The 22,607-nt window shown below is 54.7% G+C and overlaps 2 protein-coding genes across 6 annotated transcripts; both read right to left on the bottom strand.

Annotated features, from left to right (window-relative positions):
* Positions 1-11,395: 11,395 nt before the first annotated feature.
* Positions 11,396-14,230, bottom strand: LOC127464712 (spidroin-1-like). Of its 2 annotated transcripts, XM_051775181.1 has the most exons (3): positions 13,364-14,230; positions 12,352-13,327; positions 11,396-11,900 (listed from the first exon to the last, which is right to left on the bottom strand). In XM_051775181.1, the coding sequence occupies exons 2-3, from the start codon at positions 13,112-13,114 to the stop codon at positions 11,866-11,868; spliced, it is 798 nt and encodes a 265-aa protein (XP_051631141.1). In that variant the 5' UTR covers positions 13,115-13,327; positions 13,364-14,230; the 3' UTR covers positions 11,396-11,865. The 2 variants fall into 2 exon arrangements, with proteins under 2 accessions (XP_051631141.1, XP_051631140.1); XM_051775180.1 differs by having other exon boundaries at positions 11,396-13,327.
* A 178-nt stretch (positions 14,231-14,408) lies between these two features.
* Positions 14,409-21,829, bottom strand: LOC127464715 (GPN-loop GTPase 1-like). 4 transcript variants are annotated; one of them, XM_051775184.1, is made up of 9 exons: positions 21,111-21,829; positions 20,561-20,599; positions 19,943-20,471; positions 19,737-19,838; positions 17,877-17,977; positions 16,888-16,924; positions 16,315-16,386; positions 15,493-15,610; positions 14,409-15,028 (listed from the first exon to the last, which is right to left on the bottom strand). In XM_051775184.1, the coding sequence occupies exons 4-9, from the start codon at positions 19,767-19,769 to the stop codon at positions 14,865-14,867; spliced, it is 525 nt and encodes a 174-aa protein (XP_051631144.1). In that variant the 5' UTR covers positions 19,770-19,838; positions 19,943-20,471; positions 20,561-20,599; positions 21,111-21,829; the 3' UTR covers positions 14,409-14,864. The 4 variants fall into 4 exon arrangements, with proteins under 4 accessions (XP_051631144.1, XP_051631147.1, XP_051631148.1 ...); XM_051775187.1 differs by having other exon boundaries at positions 19,943-20,016; XM_051775188.1 differs by lacking the exon at positions 19,943-20,471.
* Between the last annotated feature and the right edge of the window lie 778 nt (positions 21,830-22,607).

Raw genomic sequence — 22,607 nt, 5'->3', positions numbered from 1 at the left:
CAAACTCTCAATCCCAGCCCTATACTGATTTCAGCCCCAGCCTCTCACTCCACATTCCCAATTAGAATCCCAATTCCACAGACACACAGGGATTTCAGCGACGGTGCCACAGGCCCTATCTCTGCCCCACACTGATTCCTGCCCAGGTGTTACAGTCCCGAGCCCAGAACCCAGCCCTACCCCAGCCCCTCAGTGATTTCAGCTCGAGACCCACAAGCTTTATTGCACTGCCAGCTCTGCTCTCTCAGCAGTAGCTCTGCATCTTGCCAGCGCCGCCACGGGAAGCTGCTCCAGGTTCTCGCTGCAGGATCTTCAGCTTGGCTCCAGCTCTGCCACTTTCCAGCTCCCACCTCACATTCCAATCCCAGTCTCCCACTTCCCAATTCCTCACCCTCCCAATTCCCGTCCACCAGGTACTCCTCCTACCCCAGAACTCCTAGCCCAACTCCAAAGTCAAAACCCCAGCTCTAGACTCATTTCAGCCCTACCCACCCAGCCCACGTTCCTGCTCATCAATCCTTATTCCACAGACACACAGGGATTTCAGTGACACTGCCACAGTCCTCATCTGAGCTCCAGACACCCTCCCAGCTCCAGAGACGCAATCCCAGCCCTATATGGATTTCAGCCCCAGCCTCTCACTCCACATTCCCAATTAGAATCCCGAGTCCAAACACACACAGATTTCAGCGACAGTGCCACAGGCCCTATCTCACAGGGATTGCTGTCATTCCTGCCCCAAGTGTTACAGTCCCGAGCCCAGAACCCAGCCCTACCCCAGCCCCTCAGTGATTTCAGCTCGAGACCCACAAGCTTTATTGCACTGCCAGCTCTGCTCTCTCAGCAGTAGCTCTGCATCTTGCCAGCGCCGCCACGGGAAGCTGCTCCAGGTTCTCGCTGCAGGATCTTCAGCTTGGCTCCAGCTCTGGGATTTTCCAGCTCCACCCTCACACTCCCAATCCCACTCCCCCAGCTACTCCTCTTACCCCAGAACTCCTAGCCCAACTGCAAACTCTCAATCCCAGCCCTATACTGATTTCAGCCCCAGCCTCTCACTCCACATTCCCAATTAGAATCCCAATTCCACAGACACACAGGGATTTCAGCGACGGTGCCACAGGCCCTATCTCCGCCCCACACTGATTCCTGCCCAGATGTTACAGTCCCGAGCCCAGAACCCAGCCCTACCCCAGCCCCTCAGTGATTTCAGCTCGAGACCCACAAGCTTTATTGCACTGCCAGCTCTGCTCTCTCAGCAGTAGCTCTGCATCTTGCCAGCGCCGCCACGGGAAGCTGCTCCAGGTTCTCGCTGCAGGATCTTCAGCTTGGCTCCAGCTCTGCCACTTTCCAGCTCCCACCTCACATTCCAATCCCAGTCTCCCACTTCCCAATTCCTCACCCTCCCAATTCCCGTCCACCAGGTACTCCTCCTACCCCAGAACTCCTAGCCCAACTCCAAAGTCAAAACCCCAGCTCTAGACTCATTTCAGCCCTACCCACCCAGCCCACGTTCCTGCTCATCAATCCTTATTCCACAGACACACAGGGATTTCAGTGACGCTGCCACAGTCCTCATCTGAGCTCCAGACACCCTCCCAGCTCCAGAGACGCAATCCCAGCCCTATATGGATTTCAGCCCCAGCCTCTCACTCCACATTCCCAATTAGAATCCCGAGTCCAAACACACACAGATTTCAGCGACAGTGCCACAGGCCCTATCTCACAGGGATTGCTGTCATTCCTGCCCCAAGTGTTACAGTCCCAAGCCCAAACCCTGTCCCTATCCCAGCCCCTCAGTGATTTCAGCTCGAGACCCACAAGCTTTATTGCACTGCCAGCTCTGCTCTCTCAGCAGTAGCTCTGCATCTTGCCAGCGCCGCCACGGGAAGCTGCTCCAGGTTCTCGCTGCAGGATCTTCAGCTTGGCTCCAGCTCTGGGATTTTCCAGCTCCACCCTCACACTCCCAATCCCACTCCCCCAGCTACTCCTCTTACCCCAGAACTCCTAGCCCAACTGCAAACTCTCAATCCCAGCCCTATACTGATTTCAGCCCCAGCCTCTCACTCCACATTCCCAATTAGAATCCCAATTCCACAGACACACAGGGATTTCAGCGATGGTGCCACAGCCCCTATCTCTGCCCCACACTGATTCCTGCCCAGGTGTTACAGTCCCGAGCCCAGAACCCAGCCCTACCCCAGCCCCTCAGTGATTTCAGCTCGAGACCCACAAGCTTTATTGCACTGCCAGCTCTGCTCTCTCAGCAGTAGCTCTGCATCTTGCCAGCGCCGCCACGGGAAGCTGCTCCAGGTTCTCGCTGCAGGATCTTCAGCTTGGCTCCAGCTCTGCCACTTTCCAGCTCCACCCTCACATTCCAATCCCAGTCTCCCACTTCCCAATTCCTCACCCTCCCAATTCCCGTCCACCAGGTACTCCTCCTACCCCAGAACTCCTAGCCCAACTCCAAAGTCAAAACCCCAGCTCTAGACTCATTTCAGCCCTACCCACCCAGCCCACGTTCCTGCTCATCAATCCTTATTCCACAGACACACAGGGATTTCAGTGACGCTGCCACAGTCCTCATCTGAGCTCCAGACACCCTCCCAGCTCCAGAGACGCAATCCCAGCCCTATATGGATTTCAGCCCCAGCCTCTCACTCCACATTCCCAATTAGAATCCCGAGTCCAAACACACACAGATTTCAGCGACAGTGCCACAGGCCCTATCTCACAGGGATTGCTGTCATTCCTGCCCCAAGTGTTACAGTCCCAAGCCCAAACCCTGTCCCTATCCCAGCCCCTCAGTGATTTCAGCTCGAGACCCACAAGCTTTATTGCACTGCCAGCTCTGCTCTCTCAGCAGTAGCTCTGCATCTTGCCAGCGCCGCCACGGGAAGCTGCTCCAGGTTCTCGCTGCAGGATCTTCAGCTTGGCTCCAGCTCTGGGATTTTCCAGCTCCACCCTCACACTCCCAATCCCACTCCCCCAGCTACTCCTCTTACCCCATAACTCCTAGCCCAACTGCAAACTCTCAATCCCAGCCCTATACTGATTTCAGCCCCAGCCTCTCACTCCACATTCCCAATTATAATCCCAATTCCACAGACACACAGGGATTTCAGCGACGGTGCCACAGGCCCTATCTCCGCCCCACACTGATTCCTGCCCAGATGTTACAGTCCCGAGCCCAGAACCCAGCCCTACCCCAGCCCCTCAGTGATTTCAGCTCGAGACCCACAAGCTTTATTGCACTGCCAGCTCTGCTCTCTCAGCAGTAGCTCTGCATCTTGCCAGCGCCGCCACGGGAAGCTGCTCCAGGTTCTCGCTGCAGGATCTTCAGCTTGGCTCCAGCTCTGGGATTTTCCAGCTCCACCCTCACACTCCCAATCCCACTCCCCCAGCTACTCCTCTTACCCCAGAACTCCTAGCCCAACTGCAAACTCTCAATCCCAGCCCTATACTGATTTCAGCCCCAGCCTCTCACTCCACATTCCCAATTAGAATCCCAATTCCACAGACACACAGGGATTTCAGCGACGGTGCCACAGGCCCTATCTCCGCCCCACACTGATTCCTGCCCAGGTGTTACAGTCCCGAGCCCAGAACCCAGCCCTACCCCAGCCCCTCAGTGATTTCAGCTCGAGACCCACAAGCTTTATTGCACTGCCAGCTCTGCTCTCTCAGCAGTAGCTCTGCATCTTGCCAGCGCCGCCACGGGAAGCTGCTCCAGGTTCTCGCTGCAGGATCTTCAGCTTGGCTCCAGCTCTGCCACTTTCCAGCTCCACCCTCACATTCCAATCCCAGTCTCCCACTTCCCAATTCCTCACCCTCCCAATTCCCGTCCACCAGGTACTCCTCCTACCCCAGAACTCCTAGCCCAACTCCAAAGTCAAAACCCCAGCTCTAGACTCATTTCAGCCCTACCCACCCAGCCCACGTTCCTGCTCATCAATCCTTATTCCACAGACACACAGGGATTTCAGGGACGCTGCCACAGTCCTCATCTGAGCTCCAGACACCCTCCCAGCTCCAGAGACGCAATCCCAGCCCTATATGGATTTCAGCCACAGCCTCTCACTCCACATTCCCAATTAGAATCCCGAGTCCAAACACACACAGATTTCAGCGACAGTGCCACAGGCCCTATCTCACAGGGATTGCTGTCATTCCTGCCCCAAGTGTTACAGTCCCAAGCCCAAACCCTGTCCCTATCCCAGCCCCTCAGTGATTTCAGCTCGAGACCCACAAGCTTTATTGCACTGCCAGCTCTGCTCTCTCAGCAGTAGCTCTGCATCTTGCCAGCGCCGCCACGGGAAGCTGCTCCAGGTTCTCGCTGCAGGATCTTCAGCTTGGCTCCAGCTCTGGGATTTTCCAGCTCCACCCTCACACTCCCAATCCCACTCCCCCAGCTACTCCTCTTACCCCATAACTCCTAGCCCAACTGCAAACTCTCAATCCCAGCCCTATACTGATTTCAGCCCCAGCCTCTCACTCCACATTCCCAATTAGAATCCCAATTCCACAGACACACAGGGATTTCAGCGACGGTGCCACAGGCCCTATCTCTGCCCCACACTGATTCCTGCCCAGGTGTTACAGTCCCGAGCCCAGAACCCAGCCCTACCCCAGCCCCTCAGTGATTTCAGCTCGAGACCCACAAGCTTTATTGCACTGCCAGCTCTGCTCTCTCAGCAGTAGCTCTGCATCTTGCCAGCGCCGCCACGGGAAGCTGCTCCAGGTTCTCGCTGCAGGATCTTCAGCTTGGCTCCAGCTCTGCCACTTTCCAGCTCCCACCTCACATTCCAATCCCAGTCTCCCACTTCCCAATTCCTCACCCTCCCAATTCCCGTCCACCAGGTACTCCTCCTACCCCAGAACTCCTAGCCCAACTCCAAAGTCAAAACCCCAGCTCTAGACTCATTTCAGCCCTACCCACCCAGCCCACGTTCCTGCTCATCAATCCTTATTCCACAGACACACAGGGATTTCAGTGACACTGCCACAGTCCTCATCTGAGCTCCAGACACCCTCCCAGCTCCAGAGACGCAATCCCAGCCCTATATGGATTTCAGCCCCAGCCTCTCACTCCACATTCCCAATTAGAATCCCGAGTCCAAACACACACAGATTTCAGCGACAGTGCCACAGGCCCTATCTCACAGGGATTGCTGTCATTCCTGCCCCAAGTGTTACAGTCCCGAGCCCAGAACCCAGCCCTACCCCAGCCCCTCAGTGATTTCAGCTCGAGACCCACAAGCTTTATTGCACTGCCAGCTCTGCTCTCTCAGCAGTAGCTCTGCATCTTGCCAGCGCCGCCACGGGAAGCTGCTCCAGGTTCTCGCTGCAGGATCTTCAGCTTGGCTCCAGCTCTGGGATTTTCCAGCTCCACCCTCACACTCCCAATCCCACTCCCCCAGCTACTCCTCTTACCCCAGAACTCCTAGCCCAACTGCAAACTCTCAATCCCAGCCCTATACTGATTTCAGCCCCAGCCTCTCACTCCACATTCCCAATTAGAATCCCAATTCCACAGACACACAGGGATTTCAGCGACGGTGCCACAGGCCCTATCTCCGCCCCACACTGATTCCTGCCCAGATGTTACAGTCCCGAGCCCAGAACCCAGCCCTACCCCAGCCCCTCAGTGATTTCAGCTCGAGACCCACAAGCTTTATTGCACTGCCAGCTCTGCTCTCTCAGCAGTAGCTCTGCATCTTGCCAGCGCCGCCACGGGAAGCTGCTCCAGGTTCTCGCTGCAGGATCTTCAGCTTGGCTCCAGCTCTGCCACTTTCCAGCTCCCACCTCACATTCCAATCCCAGTCTCCCACTTCCCAATTCCTCACCCTCCCAATTCCCGTCCACCAGGTACTCCTCCTACCCCAGAACTCCTAGCCCAACTCCAAAGTCAAAACCCCAGCTCTAGACTCATTTCAGCCCTACCCACCCAGCCCACGTTCCTGCTCATCAATCCTTATTCCACAGACACACAGGGATTTCAGTGACGCTGCCACAGTCCTCATCTGAGCTCCAGACACCCTCCCAGCTCCAGAGACGCAATCCCAGCCCTATATGGATTTCAGCCCCAGCCTCTCACTCCACATTCCCAATTAGAATCCTGAGTCCAAACACACACAGATTTCAGCGACAGTGCCACAGGCCCTATCTCACAGGGATTGCTGTCATTCCTGCCCCAAGTGTTACAGTCCCAAGCCCAAACCCTGTCCCTATCCCAGCCCCTCAGTGATTTCAGCTCGAGACCCACAAGCTTTATTGCACTGCCAGCTCTGCTCTCTCAGCAGTAGCTCTGCATCTTGCCAGCGCCGCCACGGGAAGCTGCTCCAGGTTCTCGCTGCAGGATCTTCAGCTTGGCTCCAGCTCTGGGATTTTCCAGCTCCACCCTCACACTCCCAATCCCACTCCCCCAGCTACTCCTCTTACCCCAGAACTCCTAGCCCAACTGCAAACTCTCAATCCCAGCCCTATACTGATTTCAGCCCCAGCCTCTCACTCCACATTCCCAATTAGAATCCCAATTCCACAGACACACAGGGATTTCAGCGACGGTGCCACAGGCCCTATCTCTGCCCCACACTGATTCCTGCCCAGGTGTTACAGTCCCGAGCCCAGAACCCAGCCCTACCCCAGCCCCTCAGTGATTTCAGCTCGAGACCCACAAGCTTTATTGCACTGCCAGCTCTGCTCTCTCAGCAGTAGCTCTGCATCTTGCCAGCGCCGCCACGGGAAGCTGCTCCAGGTTCTCGCTGCAGGATCTTCAGCTTGGCTCCAGCTCTGCCACTTTCCAGCTCCCACCTCACATTCCAATCCCAGTCTCCCACTTCCCAATTCCTCACCCTCCCAATTCCCGTCCACCAGGTACTCCTCCTACCCCAGAACTCCTAGCCCAACTCCAAAGTCAAAACCCCAGCTCTAGACTCATTTCAGCCCTACCCACCCAGCCCACGTTCCTGCTCATCAATCCTTATTCCACAGACACACAGGGATTTCAGTGACGCTGCCACAGTCCTCATCTGAGCTCCAGACACCCTCCCAGCTCCAGAGACGCAATCCCAGCCCTATATGGATTTCAGCCCCAGCCTCTCACTCCACATTCCCAATTAGAATCCCGAGTCCAAACACACACAGATTTCAGCGACAGTGCCACAGGCCCTATCTCACAGGGATTGCTGTCATTCCTGCCCCAAGTGTTACAGTCCCAAGCCCAAACCCTGTCCCTATCCCAGCCCCTCAGTGATTTCAGCTCGAGACCCACAAGCTTTATTGCACTGCCAGCTCTGCTCTCTCAGCAGTAGCTCTGCATCTTGCCAGCGCCGCCACGGGAAGCTGCTCCAGGTTCTCGCTGCAGGATCTTCAGCTTGGCTCCAGCTCTGGGATTTTCCAGCTCCACCCTCACACTCCCAATCCCACTCCCCCAGCTACTCCTCTTACCCCAGAACTCCTAGCCCAACTGCAAACTCTCAATCCCAGCCCTATACTGATTTCAGCCCCAGCCTCTCACTCCACATTCCCAATTATAATCCCAATTCCACAGACACACAGGGATTTCAGTGACGCTGCCACAGTCGTCATCTGAGCTCCAGACACCCTCCCAGCTCCAGAGACGCAATCCCAGCCCTATATGGATTTCAGCCCCAGCCTCTCACTCCACATTCCCAATTAGAATCCCGAGTCCAAACACACACAGATTTCAGCGACAGTGCCACAGGCCCTATCTCACAGGGATTGCTGTCATTCCTGCCCCAAGTGTTACAGTCCCAAGCCCAAACCCTGTCCCTATCCCAGCCCCTCAGTGATTTCAGCTCGAGACCCACAAGCTTTATTGCACTGCCAGCTCTGCTCTCTCAGCAGTAGCTCTGCATCTTGCCAGCGCCGCCACGGGAAGCTGCTCCAGGTTCTCGCTGCAGGATCTTCAGCTTGGCTCCAGCTCTGGGATTTTCCAGCTCCACCCTCACACTCCCAATCCCACTCCCCCAGCTACTCCTCTTACCCCAGAACTCCTAGCCCAACTGCAAACTCTCAGTCCCAGCCCTATACTGATTTCAGCCCCAGCCTCTCACTCCACATTCCCAATTATAATCCCAATTCCACAGACACACAGGGATTTCAGTGACGCTGCCACAGTCCTCATCTGAGCTCCAGACACCCTCCCAGCTCCAGAGACGCAATCCCAGCCCTATATGGATTTCAGCCACAGCCTCTCACTCCACATTCCCAATTAGAATCCCGAGTCCAAACACACACAGATTTCAGCGACAGTGCCACAGGCCCTATCTCACAGGGATTGCTGTCATTCCTGCCCCAAGTGTTACAGTCCCAAGCCCAAACCCTGTCCCTATCCCAGCCCCTCAGTGATTTCAGCTCGAGACCCACAAGCTTTATTGCACTGCCAGCTCTGCTCTCTCAGCAGTAGCTCTGCATCTTGCCAGCGCCGCCACGGGAAGCTGCTCCAGGTTCTCGCTGCAGGATCTTCAGCTTGGCTCCAGCTCTGCCACTTTCCAGCTCCACCCTCACATTCCAATCCCAGTCTCCCACTTCCCAATTCCTCACCCTCCCAATTCCCGTCCACCAGGTACTCCTCCTACCCCAGAACTCCTAGCCCAACTCCAAAGTCAAAACCCCAGCTCTAGACTCATTTCAGCCCTACCCACCCAGCCCACGTTCCTGCTCATCAATCCTTATTCCACAGACACACAGGGATTTCAGTGACGCTGCCACAGTCCTCATCTGAGCTCCAGACACCCTCCCAGCTCCAGAGACGCAATCCCAGCCCTATATGGATTTCAGCCCCAGCCTCTCACTCCACATTCCCAATTAGAATCCCGAGTCCAAACACACACAGATTTCAGCGACAGTGCCACAGGCCCTATCTCACAGGGATTGCTGTCATTCCTGCCCCAAGTGTTACAGTCCCAAGCCCAAACCCTGTCCCTACCCCAGCCCCTCAGTGATTTCAGCTCGAGACCCACAAGCTTTATTGCACTGCCAGCTCTGCTCTCTCAGCAGTAGCTCTGCATCTTGCCAGCGCCGCCACGGGAAGCTGCTCCAGGTTCTCGCTGCAGGATCTTCAGCTTGGCTCCAGCTCTGGGATTTTCCAGCTCCACCCTCACACTCCCAATCCCACTCCCCCAGCTACTCCTCTTACCCCAGAACTCCTAGCCCAACTGCAAACTCTCAATCCCAGCCCTATACTGATTTCAGCCCCAGCCTCTCACTCCACATTCCCAATTATAATCCCAATTCCACAGACACACAGGGATTTCAGTGACGCTGCCACAGTCGTCATCTGAGCTCCAGACACCCTCCCAGCTCCAGAGACGCAATCCCAGCCCTATATGGATTTCAGCCCCAGCCTCTCACTCCACATTCCCAATTAGAATCCCGAGTCCAAACACACACAGATTTCAGCGACAGTGCCACAGGCCCTATCTCACAGGGATTGCTGTCATTCCTGCCCCAAGTGTTACAGTCCCAAGCCCAAACCCTGTCCCTATCCCAGCCCCTCAGTGATTTCAGCTCGAGACCCACAAGCTTTATTGCACTGCCAGCTCTGCTCTCTCAGCAGTAGCTCTGCATCTTGCCAGCGCCGCCACGGGAAGCTGCTCCAGGTTCTCGCTGCAGGATCTTCAGCTTGGCTCCAGCTCTGGGATTTTCCAGCTCCACCCTCACACTCCCAATCCCACTCCCCCAGCTACTCCTCTTACCCCAGAACTCCTAGCCCAACTGCAAACTCTCAGTCCCAGCCCTATACTGATTTCAGCCCCAGCCTCTCACTCCACATTCCCAATTATAATCCCAATTCCACAGACACACAGGGATTTCAGTGACGCTGCCACAGTCCTCATCTGAGCTCCAGACACCCTCCCAGCTCCAGAGACGCAATCCCAGCCCTATATGGATTTCAGCCACAGCCTCTCACTCCACATTCCCAATTAGAATCCCGAGTCCAAACACACACAGATTTCAGCGACAGTGCCACAGGCCCTATCTCACAGGGATTGCTGTCATTCCTGCCCCAAGTGTTACAGTCCCAAGCCCAAACCCTGTCCCTATCCCAGCCCCTCAGTGATTTCAGCTCGAGACCCACAAGCTTTATTGCACTGCCAGCTCTGCTCTCTCAGCAGTAGCTCTGCATCTTGCCAGCGCCGCCACGGGAAGCTGCTCCAGGTTCTCGCTGCAGGATCTTCAGCTTGGCTCCAGCTCTGCCACTTTCCAGCTCCACCCTCACATTCCAATCCCAGTCTCCCACTTCCCAATTCCTCACCCTCCCAATTCCCGTCCACCAGGTACTCCTCCTACCCCAGAACTCCTAGCCCAACTCCAAAGTCAAAACCCCAGCTCTAGACTCATTTCAGCCCTACCCACCCAGCCCACGTTCCTGCTCATCAATCCTTATTCCACAGACACACAGGGATTTCAGTGACGCTGCCACAGTCCTCATCTGAGCTCCAGACACCCTCCCAGCTCCAGAGACGCAATCCCAGCCCTATATGGATTTCAGCCCCAGCCTCTCACTCCACATTCCCAATTAGAATCCCGAGTCCAAACACACACAGATTTCAGCGACAGTGCCACAGGCCCTATCTCACAGGGATTGCTGTCATTCCTGCCCCAAGTGTTACAGTCCCAAGCCCAAACCCTGTCCCTACCCCAGCCCCTCAGTGATTTCAGCTCGAGACCCACAAGCTTTATTGCACTGCCAGCTCTGCTCTCTCAGCAGTAGCTCTGCATCTTGCCAGCGCCGCCACGGGAAGCTGCTCCAGGTTCTCGCTGCAGGATCTTCAGCTTGGCTCCAGCTCTGGGATTTTCCAGCTCCACCCTCACACTCCCAATCCCACTCCCCCAGCTACTCCTCTTACCCCAGAACTCCTAGCCCAACTGCAAACTCTCAGTCCCAGCCCTATACTGATTTCAGCCCCAGCCTCTCACTCCACATTCCCAATTATAATCCCAATTCCACAGACACACAGGGATTTCAGCGACGGTGCCACAGGCCCTATCTCTGCCCCACACTGATTCCTGCCCAGGTGTTACAGTCCCGAGCCCAGAACCCAGCCCTACCCCAGCCCCTCAGTGATTTCAGCTCGAGACCCACAAGCTTTATTGCACTGCCAGCTCTGCTCTCTCAGCAGTAGCTCTGCATCTTGCCAGCGCCGCCACGGGAAGCTGCTCCAGGTTCTCGCTGCAGGATCTTCAGCTTGGCTCCAGCTCTGGGATTTTCCAGCTCCAACTTCACATTCCCAATCCCAGTTCCCCAGGTGCTCCTCCAGCCCCAGAAACCCGATCCCAACTCTAAAGTCCAGATCCCTGCCCTAGACTGATTTCAGCTCTTTCCCCTTAGTGCACGTTTCCACCCATCAATGCCTATTCCACAGACACACAGATGTTTCAGCGACGGTGCCAGTCCCTGTCTCAATCCTACAGTGATATCTGCTGCAGTGCCTCAGTCCCTCTCCGTACTCCACAGTCCCTTTCCGAGCACCACTCTCCCTATCCCATACCCAGACCCACAACCTTTATTTCTCTGCCAGCCCTGCTGTCACCTCCTGGTAAAGCTGCCGCACATTCCAATCCTAGCATCTTTCTTTTGTTAAAGGTCTGAGTTTTCCACCCCAGCTCTCAAGCCCACATTCCAGGCCAGGCCTGACTATTTTTATCCCAGCTCCATCCCTGCAGTATTTATGCCAGGTCCATGCTCCCTAAGCCAGCCCCACTCTTGTTCTGCCCACAGTCCTACCGTCTTTATGTCTCCACCAGTTCTGCTGCCTCAGCTCCAGGTTCTGCCTCAGCTTTCTGCTGCCTCTGCCTCAGCTTTCTGCTGCCTCTGCCTCAGCTTTCTGCTGCCTCTGCCTAAATCTTCTCCTGGGTGTCTCTGCAGCCCGGGGCTGTTGACAAGGTCACAAATCAGTCTTTGTCGTTCACTTAAATATCTCTAGGAGCTGTCCCACCCATCCCAACGGGAAGAGCAACAAAACAATAGAATAAACAATCAAGTAGTCAAAGATGAAAATAAAAGTAAAATAAAATTATAATAGAATGAAACATCTTTTATTACTTTTCTTTGTAATAATACTTTCAATACCAGCCGCACTGAGAGGCTGCATCCTAGTCCTTCTGGTTCGGGGGAGCACCCCTGAGCACGGGTCGCTCCCCCACTGAGCACTGACCAAAGCTGGCCGGCACAGCTGCCCGGGACACCGCCTGCCCAACGCCCTGCCTCGGCAGCTGTGGGGGACCGACCCCGGCTCCCCCTGGATCGGCAGCCGAGGGGGTGCTGCCCCATGGCTCCCCACCGCTCCCTGGAGCGGCAGCCGCGAGGGTCCCACCCTGGCTCACCGCCGCTCCTCGGCCCAGCGGCCGCGCCGCTCCCGGGCCGCTCCCGCCGCTCCAGCGCCGCCCCAGCCCCGCCGCCGAACTGCCCCCAGCGCCCCCCGCCCACGCCCTTTATAGCCGCGGCCCGCACAGCCCCGCCCCCCTCGTGCCAGCCCAGCCAATCCCAGCGTCCGGCAGCGTCCGGCCCCGCCAATCCCCGCCTGCCCGTTCCCGCCCTGCCCGTCCCCAAGAACGCCGCTGTCCCCTCAGGCCCCGCTCCCAGGGGCTGCTCCGCTCCCGCCCGCTGCCCGCCTCCCTCCCCTTCTCCCGGGAGAACTACGGGACGGGACGGGACCGCGGACCTCCCGCCCGCCCTTCCAACAGCGCCTGCGGGTGCCGCGGCAGCGCAGGCGCGGCTCCGCCGGATCCCGAAGCAAAGGCGCCGAGAGCGGCGCCTGAGGGGAACGCGGGGGGCGAGGTGGAGAGGGGGGGGCTCCGCGCCGCGGCTGAGCGGGCAGAGCTTGTTCGACCGCGGCCCCATTGAAAGGGCCGCCGTCGCTCCCGCCCCCTCCCCGCCTCCCGGAAGAACTCCCAGACGGGACGTGAGCGCGGAGCTGTGCCACCCGCCCTCCCTGGTCCCAACAGGGCCTGTCGGGGGCTGCGGCAGCGCAGGCGCGGCTCCGGAAGCAAAGGCGCCGGCATCTACAGCGCCTGAGGGGAACGTGAGGAAGGGGGGCGGCGCCGCGACGCGGCTGAGCGGGCACAGCTTACGGGACCGCGGCCTCATTGAAAGGGCGGGCTACGATTGGACGGAGCGGAGAAAAGCGGGCTGGGAGTGGCGGGCCGGGATCGGACCTGCACGTCGGGAGCCACAACCTCCCGGAGAGAGCGGCCCCTCTGCCCAAGACAGGCCACGTGCCTGGAGCGGCAGCCGCGGGAGTCCCGCCCCAGCTCACCGCCGATCTCGCCCCGGCTCCCGCCGCTCCAGCGCCGCTTCCACCTGCGCCGCCGCTTCCACCTCCGCCGCCGCTTCCACCTCCGCCGCCGCTTCCACCTCCGCCGCCGAACTGCCCCCCCCGCGCCCCCTCCCCCGCTATTTATAGACCGCGGCCCGCATAGCCCCGCCCCCCCGTGCCAGCCCCGCCAATCCCCGCCCGCCCGTTCCCGAGAACGCCGCTGGCCCCGCAGGCCCCGCTCCCGGAGCCCCTCCCGCCCGCTCCCCGCCTCCCTCCCCTTCTCCTGGGAGAGCTCCCGGACGGGACGTGACCGCGGAGCTCCCACCGCCCTTCCGTGGTCCCAGCAGCGCCTGTGGGGAACGGGGAGACGGTGCCGCGCGGAGGGGCTGCGCCGCGGCTGAGCGGGCAGAGCTTGCGGGACCGCGGCCGGATTGAAAAGGCGGGCTGTGATTGGACGGCGCCGAGAAAGGCGGGCCGGGATTGGCGGGCCAGACGCTGCCTCGGGCCCGGATTGGCGGGGCTTGGAGCCCGCGGGGCCGCGGCCCCGGGTGGCGGGAGGTGCTCGGGTGGTCGGGCGGAGGGACGAGGGCCGTGTCGGAGGGGCCCTTCCCGCGGGTCCGTGGCCGCCCCGGGTCCCGCCCCCGGGACCCCGTCCCCTGCCCCGCCCCTTGGTCGGGCTGCACCCCCGGGGGCCCGGCCCCAAGGCCCCTGCAGAGCCCCTCGGGGAGCCCCCCACCGGCACACGGGGCGGTTCCGGGTCGCGAAGGCGGACTGTGCGGCATGGGGGACCGGGGAGCAGCGGCGACGTGGTGGGCCGGGAGTCGGCGGCGGGGAGCGGGGAGGACGCAGAGCGGCAGTGCGCCTCTGACCGCCTCTCCCCACGCAGCAGTTCTGCTTCTACGGGGACTTAAACTGCCCCGACTGGGTGCTGGCTGAGATCAGCTCCCTGGCCGAAATCTTTTAAGTGCCCGCCCCCACCCCCATCCCCCTGCCCGCCCCAGGCCCGCTGCCCACCCTCCTTCTCCTGCGCAGTCCCTGCTGCTGCTGAAGTTCAGCGCTATTTCAGTACTTGTTCTACTTGTGCTTCTGAAAAAAAGCTAGAATCAGGATAGCCAAATCAACATAGAAAGTCTATTCCATCTTCAACTACATTACAGGGCAAAGGAAATAAGTGATCCTACCCATCAGTGGAACAGGGGAAGAATGAAGATTAAGTCTGTGAGCTATAGAAGAGAAAAATCACACTGTAACAACTTAGAAGATTGCTCCAAGACCACAGTCACAGGAAAAGGGAAGAGAGCCAGGGGCAGAAACTGTAAGGCCAAAAAGATGATGGACACATCTGTGCATCAATCAGGTTCAGAGGTCACTGCATGCCCCAAGCCTAACGAGTTCTCTGGTTTATGTGTGTTATACACCTATTAATTACTTGAATAGAAAATTTACAATTGAACTTTCACAAAGGTTACAGAGTGATATCCCTGCACTGACCATTGCAGCTGAGCTTCTGCTACACATTCTGACACGTCAGGTGACTGAATGTTTGCTTGTTTTCTAGGCTCTCCTTACAGTCCATCCAGGTCATGAAATACAGAGGGGATTTCTTGAGAGGCAGCTTTTAGACCTCATTCCCTTACCTTCATGGTCAATGCCATCAGTGTCACTCTCCCTCTCTTCTTGCTCTTCATCGAGAGTTCCTCGTGTTAGTATTAGCTCAGAGGGACCCATTGCAGAAGCATCAGGTCCTTGAAGGGAACAGAAACGGCTGTACACAAACCAGCTTGCTAAAGGTAAGGTTTCTGTCTGCACAGAAACCCAGCAATGAACACCTGCTCTAAGGGGACAGAAAGCTGCTTGTGGATCCCAGACACAGGACAGACTCCATCAGCACCTACTCGCCTCATCTAAGGAACAGTGCAGCCAACAGCAGAGCTTTCTCACATTCTGATCTGACTGTTTCGCCTTTTCTAAAGTATTGCATTATTTCTAGTAGGTCCACTGCTTTAGCTACACAGTGGGGTTTCTTCCAAACCTGTGACTGACACAGAAGAGCTGAGTGTGACCAATCCCACAGGAACTAAAGCCCCACTCCTCTAACATGGAGCTGCTTTCACACGTCTGCTGTGAGGATAAAGAAGCACTGTACTACTTCACAAGGCAAACTCTTCAGAAAACTTCTGCAGTAACCTTTATCCTCCTGGGGAGGTACCTGCCAGTGTGCTGCCCTGCACACACACGCTGCCCATGTCCTTCCACAAGTGTTCCAGCTGCTCTCTCTTTTGCTTATTTTGAGCTTTCTCCCGTAGACAAAGATTTCCATGTGGATTCTGAGAACATTTAAAACATCAGGAGAAGAGAAACCTCACCCAAACCCAGCAGCCTGTCCCCAAGTCAGAGAGCAGAAGTCACTATGCAGGTCTTACATTTCAACTCAGGTTACACAGAACTTCTGACTAAGCATGGAAAGCAACCTCCAGTCAGGTGGGATTCTAGGACATTTTCTAGGACATCTAGGTGGGATTTTAAGCAGCACCGGGAAGCCAAACTCTGTGTAGCTGTGCCTGCAGAGAACTGTCCTTTGGACAGCCAGAACTCAAGGTGAGCAGAGCTACTGATTTTGGCACTGCAATTCAGTCTTTCTTACTAAGTCAAACTAGTGCTCTTCACTGGTGCAGGAAGATACAGGGATAGTCTCAACAAATCCCTTTGGAAATTTATTTTTAAGAACTCTCTATCCATCTGAATGGAAGACACAATCTTATTTCCCAATAATTTTCACACAATTAGCTCAAATATTAGCACTAAACCAGTGAGCAACATCTGTTTTACAAAATCTTTATTTTTGTAAAGATATGCTCCACCACATCTAGGAAAAAAAAGGCAAATGGTGGACTCCTTCAGGACAGGAGTTTTCCCACAGTGAGTACGACTAGTAAATGAAATGTTAGACCCTCTCAACATAAAGGCAATTGTGTGCATAAAAGTGACCCAAGACACACTGTTCAGGTGTAAAACAGCTAAAAACACTTACCAGTGTTCTTCTCAGGCGCTCGTATTCTGGCCGATACTCTCTGAAAAGGTGAACAAAGGGAGTGCATTCAGTCTGAAAAACACATGATTTGTATTGCAGAAGGATCATCCTGGAGGCTTCGTTTTACTCAAAAAAAAAAGTTTTCTCTAGGCTTTCATGTTTGAGAGACATTTCAGAAAGACTAACAGTACTTTTTTCCCCAGATTTGGATTCTGAAACCAATGGATGCAAAATCAATGAACATACTTCATTAAAACAGCAACAATTCAAAACTTGGTATGGAATTACAAGAAAAAAATTACTTCACAGACTTGCTGGCACAGATAGCTTTTACTTTTTCACGGAACAGCACAAAAATTCATCTCTGAATTGTTCCTTTTTACTGCTGCTTTTTATGCTGATACTGGACACCCTAAGCTACCTTGGCTATGGCAACTGTACACTCCTCCAAATCAAAGGAGCAGACTCATGAATCAGGACCTTCAGGAAGTGGTCACTGGGTCGCAGACCAGAAGTTATCCCCTTACCTCTCCTATTCATCTACAGCTTTAGAAAGCTGGGTAAAAAACTCACCCAGTCCTGTGCCAAACACTGCAGAAACACCAACCACCTGGAAAAGAAAACACACCAGAACTAGAGAGTAACTGAGCCAGATTTTTAATACAGAAAAAAAACCAAAATAAAAACAAACAAACAAACAATCCCCCACAACGACAACAAAAAAATCAACACCACCGAAAAACCCAACAACAACAAACTATTAATCTAAACCTAACAACAGCCATTTAATCAGCACAGTGGCCTAAGAGTGGGCAGTAACACTTCTGCTTCTGTCCAGCCCGCTTTCAAACTCTTCCTCCACTTGCTGTTCATGTTTGTTACTTCTGCTTTTTGGTTGTCGGTGATTTTCTGTTTGGTGAGTTGTTGAGGTATTTTGGGGGGTGTTTCTTTGGGGAAGGAGGTTTGTTTGGTATTTTTTATCACTGTAGGGTAATTCAAAAGAAAGGTCAAGTCTTTCTGCTGTTTACTTGTTTATTGTTAATAACCCAAGTTCTCATTCTGCATCTAGGGTTTTAAGTGGTTAGCAAGTATCAGTGTACTAGAATTAAAGTGCAAAAGAGACAACAAGAACTGACCTTTTGGCTCTGAAATAGTCTAATACTTTTTATTTAGCCAAAGCACATTTAAAAGGTCCCCAGAACAGCAAGAGAGGGAGAATTTAATCAGTTGCTATGACAATACATTCAAAATGCACATCTACTTTCTAATTTCAACTTGTCTCTCATTACACTTCTGGCCATTTGTTCTGCTTGTATTAAATCAATTCTCTAAAAATACCTTGAATTAAGACTATTACCAGCCAGAATCCTACATCCTCTAACGAAAATTCTCCCTCTTTTTCATAGGCAAGACAGTCTCAACTACTGACTTCCAAATGGAAGACCTTTCCCAACACAGCCTTGCATTGATCATTAATACAGTAAATATGCAGACAGCTCTCCAAAGGATTTTAAGCATTAAGGCCAAGCACTGTGCCAATATATATAAATATTTATACTTACCCTGCACTTAAGTACAAGCTGCCTTTTACTCCGTAATCCTCTTCATATGACCTGCTCTCCATCCAGTGCTCCAACAGTCCTGACAGGCAGATAAATATGACCTGATCAGCAAATAAGGAACAGGAAGTATGTTAGTTCTGTATATGGGACCACTACAATCCCTTTTGAAATTCTGTATGTTGTTCCACACAGGACACTTACAATATTTTTGTTTTGGCTCTTATCATTATCTACATGAATGGAATCATTTCGTTCCTGTAATATCCACGCAGCTGAGAAGGCTTGCTTTTTCTTTAGTAAAAGCTGATGACAAACACAATCAGCTAAAACCTTTAGCACAGACTATGGGATCATTAACAGCCTCCAATGGATAGTGTTGTCAGAGAAACAATTAATTTGTCCTCTCAAAACCTGGTTGAGTGGAAGAACAATCTTCTTCTTGTACAAGCAAATATAAAGGGGTTTTTTGTTCATTTATTTGTTTTTGAGATTTCTTTTGTTTTTTATATATCCTTTTTTATTTCGTTTATTTTTTATTCTCTTTATTTTCCATTTTCTCTCCCAGTGCTCCCCAACAACCCTCAGTAACACCCAGTGCTCCCCAAAATTGACCCAAAACCGACCCAAATCACCCCAAAAGCTGACCCAAAACTGACCCCAAAAACTGACCCAAGTCATCCCAAAAACTGACCCAAAACTCTGCATTTCTTTGGCATCATTTCCTCTCAAAAACAACATCTGCGATTTAGTTGATTGCTAAAGCCATCATTTTAAAATCATCTCAGGAATCCAAAGGGACTGGAAAACACACAGAAATCATTCCTGCACCCACCAAAGCATTAGGAATTGGAACCCGATTCCCTCATCTCTCTCCTTGTTCTTCTTGGCTGGAAAACCTGATGATCCCCACTGGCTGTTTTTAGGCTGCTTTTCTTCCACAGCTCCTTTCCTCCCGGCTGAAACCTCCTGGCATCTTCAGGGCTTATCTGGAGGGAAGCCCCTCTGAAGTATTTCCTCTCGTGGCAATTCTGTGGGATGAAGAAGTAAAAAAAGCACATCAAGAGCTCCTTCTACCCCCTTCCCTCGCAAACACCCTCCCAGCTTGTCCTTGGCAGCTCCATCCCCCCGGCAGCGGCACCCGACGCTTCGGCTCCGCTGGGAAAGGGACAGCAAGTGCAGAAGCAAGTTCAGGTCTGGGCAGGGGCTCCCTGGGGAACGGCACTTCAGTGCTTTAGTCCGTGGCCTTTCCTGCTGCCCTCCCTCCTGGAGGCAGAGGATGACCCGTCCCTTGTTTCTCCCACGCTGGCAGACCCAGGTCCTGCTCCTTTGGCCCCACTTTTCTTGGCAGACCCGGCATCATTTCCCAGGGTCCCCAGGAAACTTCTGCACTTGACCCACTGCTAAGTGCAGAGCACAGGGCGAGGGAAGGACAAATTTCTCGGCACCCACCCCCTGGAATTTCCCTCCTCCGCAGCACGCTCCCGTTCCCGCTGTCTCTGCAGGTGCCCGCACGAGTCCTCCTTCTCCCAGCACCTCAGAGAATGTCCTTTTCACCCAGGTCCTGCTTACCGTCATCCAACAAAACACGCTGACAACATTTTTCACGATGCCAGTGGAGAGCTATTAGAGCACACTGCACAGGGAACCCGAGGCTGCCCCTGGATCCCTGCAAGTGTTCCAGGCCAGGCTGGACGGGACTCGCAGCAACCGGGGACAGTGGAAGGTGTCCCTGCCCACGGAAGACAGGCTGGCCTTTGAAGGTCCCCTTCAAACCAAATCGCTCTGGGATTCCCCTCCAAAATCACTCCCAAAGAGACACAGCAACCAAAGCAGAGGGACTGCACTCCCAGCTTTTCTTACCTGCAGGCACACACAGCACAGCACGCTGGACATAAAAGCCACAGGGTTAGTCCTGCCAGAGGCGTCCGGCACACCCACGGCGACCGAAGGGAAAGAGGCAGCCTGGGAACACGGAGTAAAAGACACCTTAATTAGGACTACCCTGAGCCATAGCCAGGTCATTCCCACAGACAGCTTCACCGTCCAGTCCCACAAAAAGCACTGACCTCCCAGGGCCTCAGTTAGGATGGCTCCTGACGCTGACACCTCCGTTTGCCCCGGGGGGTCAAGAATAACATGCCTGGGAAGAAGTCACCCCCAACAACAAAAAGGGAAAATTAGTGAAGCACGGGGTCCTCTTCTGACTAGATTGCCACCAGCATTCCAGAGCAGATGACACGACTGTTCTGTTACAGACGAGAAAAGCCTGTTCTCCCAAACAAACAGCGAGGAGATTTATGGGCACGCCTGAACATTTCCTGTGAGGAACTTTTTGTAACTAAGGAGCAGGTGCTGTCTTGAGTTGAAGGCATCAATTTGACAGACACTTAGGACAGCAAACTCTTCAGCAGAGCAATTAACTGCAGCCTATTTGAACAGCAGGGGAGAGAAAACGACAGTCGAAGGGAAGACAAGAAAAGCAGAACTGGAATCAGCAGACTTTTCTTCCATCTCTCCCGAGGAAGTCTAGTTTGTCTGTTCTAATAATTCTATGCCCTTTTCTACATGAAACTTAGAGCAAGGCTGAAAAAACAACTAGAAAACACGGAGAGAAGCTTTTTAGAATTTCACGTGATTTTCCCAAACCGATGCCAGAAAAGCAGAACTCGGTAGAATGTACTCACCTCGAGGCCTTTGGTCTTTTCTTCCCTAAGCTTCGTCACCTGATTGAAAAAGCAGAATAGACTCGGTATTTAGGCTCCCAACAGGAAAACTTCCCCTTCATTTCCTAAAAGAAACTACATTAATCTGCACAGCTGCAGGCGCGTGTCCAGCTGTTAAAGCCTTTCAGCTTTTCGGAGGGTGAGAATGCCCTGCTAAGGAAGGCTGAAAACTGCTCGGAGCCTGCCCAGGTCCAAGAGCCCCTTGATTTTGTCTGTGTTCCAGTCCCGGGCTAAAGAAAGGGCAGAAGAAGCGCAGTTGTTCCTTGCCTCTTCCCTAAGAGGTTCGGCCAGGTGCTGGGCCAGCCCGGGCACTCCGGGGGAAGGCCGGCAGTGCCCAAGCAGCGCCGCTTTGCCAGGGGCGTCGCTTGCAAGAGCGCCGCCGAGCGCCGGGCCCTGCCTCACAGTCGCCGCCTGGCGGACACGGCCGGGAGCGGTACTGCAGCCGCGCGCCTCCCCCCCCCCCCCCCCTCCTTGGCGAGACCCGCGGCGCCTTTGGACGCGCCCAGCTTACCCCGGGGTCGATCTCCGTCGAATCTGCCGCCGTGGGTCGCTTCCGGGGGGGGAAGGCGGCGGCGCAGCCCCGATAGCATCTCCAGGGCACGGCGGGAGCGAGCGGGGCAGAAGCGGGGGCAGGGGCGGGAGCGGGAGCGGAGCGGGGCGAGAGGGCGGCGCGACGTGCGCGCCATGCGGTCCTCGCGCGCCGCGGCCCCGAGACGGGGGCTGCCGGCGCCGGTGCCTGCCGCCGCCCACGAACCTGCCGCCCGCGCCCGGCGCCGCCGAGCGCCCCGCCCTGTCCCCGCAGCGGGAAGCAGCGCGGCGAGACGGCGCTGCGGGCGCGGGGTGGGGGTCCGGGTCGCGGCGGAAGCCTCTCGCCGCCATCTTTAGTGTGGTCGTTCCGGTCCTGGCGGCGCCATCTTTACTGTGGGCTTGGCGAACTTCCGGGCCGGGGCCGCCATCTTTAGTGTGGTCGTTCCGGTCCTGGCGGCGCCATCTTTACTGTGGGCTTGGCGAACTTCCGGGCCGGGGCCGCCATCTTTAGTGTGGTCGTTCCGGTCCTGGCGGCGCCATCTTTACTGTGGGCTTGGCGAACTTCCGGGCCGGGGCCGCCATCTTTAGTGTGGTCGTTCCGGTCCTGGCGGCGCCATCTTTACTATGGGCTTGGCGGACTTCCGGGCCGGGGCCTTGGAGGACTTCCGGTCGCTCACTACTTCTGGTGACCGAGTTTACCCAAATTAGCGTCCCTCCTCGCTAATTTCTGCGCTTTCACCCCAAGAAATCTTCACGTTTTTCCCCCCCCGCACACCCCGGGACAGACGGGAGACCGCGAGTCCCGCCCTGCCGCCGGAACCGGCCCTTAACTCGAGCAGGGAGCGCTGCACCGGCACGAGAGCCACTGCGCATGCGTCGCCGGTCCCTCTCCTGCCTGCCCTTACTTACCACGTGATCGCCGGCGTTTTGCCAACGACTGCGCATGCGCTGTTCAAAATTTTTTCAATGCAGTTCCTGTTTTCCGTCAGCAGGTGGCAGTATTTCATCTCAAATATATGTGCAATTCTTTTTCTCTGTCACCAGGGGGCACTGTTGCTATGCGATTTTTTACTTATGGCATTTTTTTTTTTGTTTTATAACCGTATTTGTTTGTGTAGTTCTTTTGGGAAATCGGATAATTGGCTTGTGATTGCTGGTGGTTTGAAAATTTACTTGTGTAATTAGGCTCTTCTCCTGGTTTTAATTCTCTAGGCTCTTCTCCTAAGAGAATTAAAATCAGGAGAAGAGCCTAAAAAAAAAATGAAAATCAGGGGAAGAGCCTAAAAAAATGAAAATCAGGAGAAGAGCCTAAAAATATAAAAATCAGGAGGAGAGCCCAAGAGAATTAAAATCAGGAGAAGAACCTAAGAGAATTAAAATCAGGACAAGAGCCTTTAAAAAATTAGATCAGGAGAAGAGCCCAAGAGAATTCAAATCAGGACAAGAGCCTTCAAAATATTAAAATCAGGACAAGAGCATT

Source organism: Manacus candei, unplaced genomic scaffold (genome assembly GCF_025592945.1).
Source record: "Manacus candei isolate 608988 ecotype Guabito, Panama unplaced genomic scaffold, ASM2559294v1 h1tg000262l, whole genome shotgun sequence".
Lineage (NCBI taxonomy): Eukaryota > Metazoa > Chordata > Aves > Passeriformes > Pipridae > Manacus > Manacus candei.
The sequence above is the reverse complement of the archived record's forward strand: the minus strand, read 5'-3'. Positions and strand labels throughout refer to the sequence as shown.